The 7,874-nt window shown below is 36.4% G+C and overlaps 1 protein-coding gene across 1 annotated transcript; it reads right to left on the reverse strand.

Annotated features, from left to right (window-relative positions):
* Positions 1-4,330: 4,330 nt before the first annotated feature.
* LOC101299510 lies at positions 4,331-6,954 on the reverse strand. Its single transcript, XM_004305398.1, has 6 exons — positions 6,615-6,954; positions 6,152-6,228; positions 5,979-6,015; positions 5,478-5,658; positions 4,783-5,134; positions 4,331-4,639 (listed from the first exon to the last, which is right to left on the reverse strand). The coding sequence occupies exons 1-6, from the start codon at positions 6,952-6,954 to the stop codon at positions 4,331-4,333; spliced, it is 1,296 nt and encodes a 431-aa protein (XP_004305446.1).
* Positions 6,955-7,874: the final 920 nt, after the last annotated feature.

The following is a 7,874-nucleotide window of genomic DNA, read 5'->3' on the forward strand; positions in this document are numbered from 1 at the left end:
AAATTTCAGCCAATTTGGTTATCATTAAGGCACTCAAATTCGATTAAACCAATAGATGAACATAATTCTGTCGAACTTGAACCGTTCATGGTTATAACAGAAAAACGTAATTTTGAGTGCTTTAATAATAACCAAATTGGCTGAAATTTTGCAGAGGTAATCTATACATTAGTATCTAAAGACTAAACGGTGGAGATGTGAAAATTCAATTGAAAAGTGAGTCTAAAGTGGAAATCCGCACCGTAAGAATAAATAAAGACATCTTTACCTAAGAAAGACTGTGTGTGTGTGTATATATATCTAACTTTTTCTAAAATCATATGTAATTGCCGCAAGGCTTTTGGCATCATTCGTTGAAATAATGGTAAATGCAATTAAATGGTTCAGAGTTATGCTCTTGGTTTCACCACGAGAACATTTCAAAATTAATGTGGTTCTACATTCTATTTAAATTTTGACATGTGGATTTTCATGAAGAAAAACTATTTTAGCTATTTTGTCAAAGACCATCTTAAGTTTCTTGTTGTTCTTTAAACCCTAACCCTATACCCTAAACCCTATAACCATATATAGACCCTACTCCAAACTCATAAAATACCCATGAAGGTCATTTCACAAAAAATAGAAAATTTTAGTTTATATATTAGTTGTAAAAAATTCACATGTTAAAATTTGAATAGAATGTAAAACCACATTAGACTGCCACGCGGTCTAATGTAGTTCTACGGTAGCATTTAAAAATTTCTCCCATATCCAGTGTCTGTATGTTAGATTGGTTGTTCTTTACTATATTATAGACGAAGCTTATTATAGTGCTTTGTCTTTTTCTTTTTTTAATCATAATTGCAATGCTTTGTTTGTTATCCGGACTCTAACGGGTTGCCCATATGTTGTGTCGAGCTTGTATTGCCTTATAGTTTAGGTTGGGTATCAACAGTGACGTCATGTGGATTAGTGTTTTGTAGTCGGCCAGTCTAATAACACTCTCGCTATCTATGTTTACATGAGTGGTAGTTAACCAGGTTTGCCGTGTAAGTTAAACCGCGGTTTGCTCACCAGATTGGTTGAAAGTCCAGCAAGTAAGTATCTCTGAGCGCTCAAACCTATCTTAGCATGCTGCATAGGTTTTCTAAAGATGATTTCTGTAGGTTTTCGAAAATGTTTTCCCTTTTGAGCTATATATACACAAACACACACGTATGCTTTACCGATTTTTAAACCTAATATTGGTGGGATGAGTGGATGACCCATATTGGGCAAACGAGGACGACGTTCACCCTTACATTAGATTAACTGTGAATATTGTGTGTTGATACGAGATAGATAACCTGAGAGCTAGATGTTAAAGAAGTCATCTTGTTTAGAGTCTCATTATTTGTCATCAATCGTGAGCTTGTTTCATTTCAAGTCAATCAAATTCATTAGTTGTTTATTCCTAAGAAAATGTGTATCCTTATTTTCCAATTGTGTTATTTGCTTTATAAGTTGTCGTTAAGTTTTAAACATTGGCCTGGCTCGTAAAGTACTTGTCTTCCGCTTAATTTTAAACTGAGATTACTTAAAATGAAAAGAAAAAAATGTCGTACTTTACTTGAAATGTTCAACAAAATTCTTAAATTGCATTATGGTTTTAGGTTACCGGGTTTCCAACACGTCTTTCGGACGTGTTGGTTTCTCGTTAGTTTAGATATCTTAATAATCTTTGAGACTAGATTGCCGCCTAGGAACTCTTTAGGATACTCCGGACAATTCGAGAGGAGCATGTCAAAAAGAAATTTGGTTCACAGCTTAACACAACTGATCGATATGTAGACTGAACCCATTACTGGCTCCATCATGTAAAATATATAGCTAGGTTGCAGATCCATGCTCATAAAAACAATAATTGATAGGGGCAAAGATGGTGGTGAGGGTGGAGATGGTGATAGTGAGGCAAACACATAGCCAAGGACGCGCGAGATGTAGGGGGTGGTGCCCATCACGGTGGCAATATGCACATAAACTGCGTGCGATGTGCGTACACTAACTGACAACGTTTTGTTCGCAGATGGCATAGTTTCAAAAATTAATCGAACTTGTAATCTTAATTTTCAATGCATGATTTATCTCTCTGAGATGGATTAATGTAGCAAGCTCGTAGGTGGTCGGTGGTGATCATATATTATTACGATGGACCTCCACATACGATTGTTAAGATCCCCTAATTCATCAGGTCAGGGTATGTAGAGAGGAGTTTGGTTGATGAACTAGTACGTTCGAGGGCTCAAGAATTTTATGTCAAGGAGCTTGGTGGATATGGAGATATAAGAATAATGGACACATGCAACAACTTGTTCGAAAGACACATGCATAAGAGTGTGGCTGCACTACGAAGAACAGGCGAGAAATTAGTCATAATTAATCATGATGATAGCGGACTTGGAGGGAATGTGTGGCACAGTCCAGAACAACATTGAGTACAAATTAAATTTTCTAAAACACTCACAAAGTTGGTCAGTCACTAATGAACTTGTGGGCAGCTGATCGAGATTGTGATTTGTGAACCATACCATAATCTAAGTCTCTACAGTCTACACGCTTAGTGCAGACAAGAGGGATTATTAGATGCGATGTAAACCAAACTGTACAATTAGTAAGATATATAGGTCAATGAATCATCTTCATCTTGTGTTATTCGATTGACAAGAATGAGCGGCCAGAATTGTGGGCAATCAATATGGTGTGGATAGAAAATGTGATAACGTGGTTGCTATCCGACATACATGTAATAGTCTATGCAATAGGAGCCTCATCATTTTTAGAGCGCGAGCAAATAATTGTTGGTAATGAAACCCGGTTCAATCAGGTTAAAGAAGTTTCTATATATAGGTTGCCCTTCTTCTAGCTGGCTCTCGCATAAACAAAAATGGGTAGGGCTTCTCTTGCTCTAACTGATAGCACTAGCAGTACTATACTAGGTCTCTCGCTACTAAGCTCTGGAGGTGTGTTCTTGTTCTGTATTATGATTCTGATATCACTCTCGGTCATACCGGCTGCAATATTTGCTTGCGGTCATTCCTCTCGCAAGAAGAAACCACATGGCGGCGGTGGGAGTGCATATGTTGGTGGTTATTGGGACGGTGGCGGTGGCGGTGGAAACCATCATGGAGGTGGTGGACATCACGGAGGTGGAGGACATCACGGAGGTGGTGGACATCACGGAGGTGGCGGACATGACGGCGGTGGCGGACATGGCGGCGGCGGTGGCGGCTGTGGTGGGGGTGGTGGCTGACATCATTTCGCTGGCGTATTGACATTATCTTTGATAATGTACTGTTTCATTTTGATCGAGTTGTGATATCTTTGTATCCTAAATCTGCTAAATAAATATCGTATCATCTGCGGAATTAGAGTACGTACCGCACTGTGTATAAAATTAATGGAATAAATACCAAATGAAAGACTGTATGTAGAATTCAGGTCTATGTATGTTCTTGTTTCAGGTGACAGTTGAAAGGAAATTGTCGCAACTCAACAAAGAAAAGAAGAAGATTGATATATAAAAGCTAAGAATCACAGTGACTTTGATGACTGAGAGTATGAGACAACGACTTGTACGTTGTATACAAGGCCCTCTGCAATTCTGCATTTATCATTTTATCTTAATTTCTAATACCGTAAAAGCTAACTTGAGTTGGCTAACTATATATATACTTTTACCCTTAACAATGGTACGAATTCAGACTCAAATTCATAAATATGTATCAACAGATCTCTTTCTAACTAGTTGAAAGCTGCATACATGCATGTGTTCTTAATCAGCTGCATGCTGATCCTGATATCCCTCTCAGGCATACCAGTTTACAAATGATATTTATGATTCATCAATAACTTCGATCAGTTAGCTAGATAGTATGTATTAGCATGTATGGATGTAGAGATTTAGATTTCAGGTGGCTCATAAGTTGAGCTAGTTAGTTATCGTAGGGTCTGTAGAGAGAGGCTTATCTAATTCAACTCAGTAGGTGCTGAATAAACACAGAAAACCCAGAATAAATTAGTTACCATTTTAATCATCGTTATCAAAAAATTTACGCTGGCCTGGGATCGTATAACAGGAATAATTAAACTATAGCTTAAAATGCAGAGACACATGAAATTTTGAACAAGTACTTGAAAAGATCTCACTACTAGTCCTATGCCCTACTAGCATATTCATATATGGTTAGATCCTAACAAGTACTTGCCCCATCACTTGCATGGTTCGACTGCAATGTGCATGTGGTAATTAGTTCATCCCCAGTTATAATTTAGGCAATATCATTGATTATATATGTTTATTCTTTTATTTTTAAGTAGGTTTAAGGCTTCCAGAGAGAGGAAATGATGACAAGAGTCGAACTCTTGATGTGGGTGTACTGGATTGATCTTGTTGCCTTCTTGGTGAAGACGATGATAAAGAAAGAGAAAGCGTTGTTTCAATGTCTTTCATGCTTTCTTGCTCTCCATCCTTCATTTCGTCACTGCAAATACTGAAATCTTGCCGCAAACTCAACTGTAAATTCAAAGGTAGCCATTTCTTTTGTTTCGTTGCTTGCATATTATCACCAACTTCTGCTCGATATGTTTCTCCATTTATGCTTTCATCAGGTTTCCGAACCTGCATATCAAAAATAGTCTTGATCATGCTTTCATCAAATTCCACAGTCGATCGACACAGGATTACTTCTGCCAAGATGTCGATCACCACATTCGATAAACATGTCATCAGGGTTGTAATAATCAGTAAATGTGTATAATTACCTCAAGAGGATCAGATAAAGGTTCATAGATGCTGGAGATGAACTTTGGACTACATGTAGTAGTATTGGTCGGTAGATGTTGGTTGGAGCTTGCCTGGGGGCTCCCAACTGATTTAGGTTGTGCGACATGGATGGTATTACCCCAAGAAATGTTTAGAGAATGTCTCATGCCTTTGTTGTGGTTTCCAATCATCTCACGGGGAGGCCATCTCTTATCTTCAAGAAACCGGCTGGGTCTAATAGGTGCATGAACTCTTGTCATGGCTTCATTTACACTAATGATGTGTGAGCTTGTAATTGTATTGATACTCCGATTGTTCTCCATTCCAGGATTGCTCCATTGTGAAATCAACCTTGTAACAAGGATGGAAACAGATTCAAGGTCCGGTATCCATGTGTTTGTGTGTGTATAATTATATAAACATATAGAATTAGTAAATTTATAGGGGGTTTGAAATGTTCGCTTTGCGTTTTTAAGAATGTAAATTCTTGTTATGGATTTGAACTACATACATTTTTTTTTTTTTTAATAAAGGGCTGGTGTGGGTACCTTTAAGCCTTGATAAATGAAATTGGACGTCGTGCAAATCAATAGTCATGCAAATTATAATATATAATGAGATAGACGTAATGTACAGTAAAAGGATATTTTCAAACTTGCTATATATGATTGGTTGAAATTATGTATGTACGTACCTTGAACAGTTGGCATTCAAATTATCATAGGGGTGATGTTTTGATGGTGGAGAAGGAAATTGGCTTCCTCTGCCATGAAATCTGAAGTGCCTGCTGTAAGGATTGAACTGTTGATAGGCTTCCACAACCTGGTCTCTTCCTTGCAACAAGATTCCTCTTGATCTATGGAACTGAGGTAACACTATAAAATCACAAAACCTCAGAAAGATAGCTTTAGCAAATAATTAAGGATGAGGATTTAATCAGTCAATAAAGAACAACATATATGAACCTAAGTTTTTTTTTTTTTTTATAAGACATATATGCACCAAGTTACAGCTTATAAACAATTCTCATATTGTTAGAGAATATTAATATAGCTAGGGTTTCGATCTCTCATTTCCAGTGTGGTTGAAAGTTTTATTTTATTTGATATCTTTTGTCAAAATTTATTTGGTTCTGTTTTCAAGAGACCAACAGCCAAATTAGTTCCAAGGTAAATGCATGGGTTCTGGTAATTACCTTGGCCGGACTCATCGAGCTTCTTACTTCGATACATCTGATTGATTTAAAATTACAAGATTAGCTAGATAGAGAAAAAGGACAAGTAATAAAATGTAATAATTAAATTCACCTGCAATCTTGTTGAATGATAATCGATATATATACAGGAACTAAATCAAATTGAAACTCACCTGCAGATGACTCTTGACGTGAGCAATGCTTAGTCCTCTCACATTCATCAATTGTAGAACTAATTTTGGAGTTGCTCCTGTACGTTCATAGGTTTAGAATAAGAAAATAAAAACACCATGAATGATTAATTGCTCAGAGCTAATACTCTAAACCCTAGTAGAAAATCCGAAGTTCCTCTTTTAATTCTACATGTAGAATCCTCTCAACTTATACTGTAGGTAAGTACGTTTGTGGTTTGACCAGTAGAAATCCCCTACTTATACTAGCTTTTTTCAAACTTAGTTTGAATTCGCTATACTTGCTGCCATTTCAGTTTCCATATATCTATTTTTTGTTAGTTTTGTACAATTTGTGCATACATATTCGTGCGTTGCCGGTAATGTCTTTTAATTTTTACGTGATATAGCTGGAACTGCATGAAGAAAAGTTCAAATAGATATGATTGAGATTTGAGAAACGTACGTTCTTGTCCTCCTAGCCTCTCAACGGCATGAATGAATGCTAGATGGAGATCAGGAGTCCAACGAAGCCTTGGCATTTTGGATCGAACATATTGCCTGACTGCACCACTATTGCTGGTTGCGGTCTGTTCTTTCCCTTCTGTAGATATTCTGCTTCCCCCAGCTTTAACATTGTTTGAAGCATTCTCATGATCATCACTACTTGCTTCTGCATTCAAGTCTAAGAACAAGCATGACGCCTTCGGAGAAGAGCTTTTAGATCGAATGTCTTTACTTCCATCACTAGTACTTTGGTTATCATCTGCTTCATCGGATATCTCGATCATCTCAGGATCTCCCATATGTGTTTTTCTTGTTGGATCAGCTAACAGCTGCTCTACTTAATTAGCTAGCATGCACGTACTGCCTCCAATATAACCCCTTTTTTGAGCTATATATCCACTAATCCACTCATACCTATTAGTACAATATAGAGTGCATAGTGAGTATAACATATATATGTATTTAATTACAATAATACATACATACATATAACTATCAGTAAACAAACTAAAAAAACAATAATACATACATATATGCTTTGTCAAATAGTACTATCAGTAAGAATCCATACAAGGAATTATTAGAGGAATAGTTAAGGCATAGAGTTGATCTATACTGCGCATTTACAAGGCATTTCCCTCTTTCAATTCTATGACGCATTTAACTATCAGTAAACAAACTAAACTCATCTTAGAAGGCTAGCATAGGGGAAAACGTAATTTAGAATAGTAGCATATCAATTCAAAATTGAATAATGCTAGGTGAACATATACTTTTTTGCTCTTAAAACATGATCAAAGAAAATTAACTTTACATTTTTGACAAGCTAGAGATCGAAATGATGCATATCCTATGTTTTTGTCAGATAATTGATGAGACAACGATCATGATATGACTGCTATTGAAAGTTTCAATTGACCGGCCAGTACTACTGCTGCTAATATACGGAGCTGAAAGAAGTAAATCAATAATTACGAATGAATAAAGATCGGTGATCAATCAAAAGAGCATATTGATTTTATCAACTACAAGATCTACAGCAAATATATGATTGATCCTGGTTTCAAAATAAGAGAGCAATATATGACAAACAATCTCTCTAACTCGGTATATATACTGGTAGGCGATAGTTATATATAGAACACAACCATCTCATCTGAGACAAATGTGAAAAGATAATCTCTTAATTAGTCTCTAACAGTTATATATATATATATAT

Source organism: Fragaria vesca, linkage group LG6 (genome assembly GCF_000184155.1).
Source record: "Fragaria vesca subsp. vesca linkage group LG6, FraVesHawaii_1.0, whole genome shotgun sequence".
Lineage (NCBI taxonomy): Eukaryota > Viridiplantae > Streptophyta > Magnoliopsida > Rosales > Rosaceae > Fragaria > Fragaria vesca.

Bases quoted from the DNA above. Each gene is read 5' to 3' on its own strand.
- LOC101299510 (XM_004305398.1), bottom strand. From the start codon at position 6,954: ATGGGAGATCCTGAGATGATCGAGATATCCGATGAAGCAGATGATAAC. The intron at 6,229-6,614 runs GTACGTTTCTCA...ATGAACGTACAG, and splicing joins GAGGCTAGGAGGACAAGAAC to GAGCAACTCCAAAATTAGTT. The intron at 5,135-5,477 runs GTACGTACATAC...CCTTGTTACAAG, and splicing joins TTGAATGCCAACTGTTCAAG to GTTGATTTCACAATGGAGCA.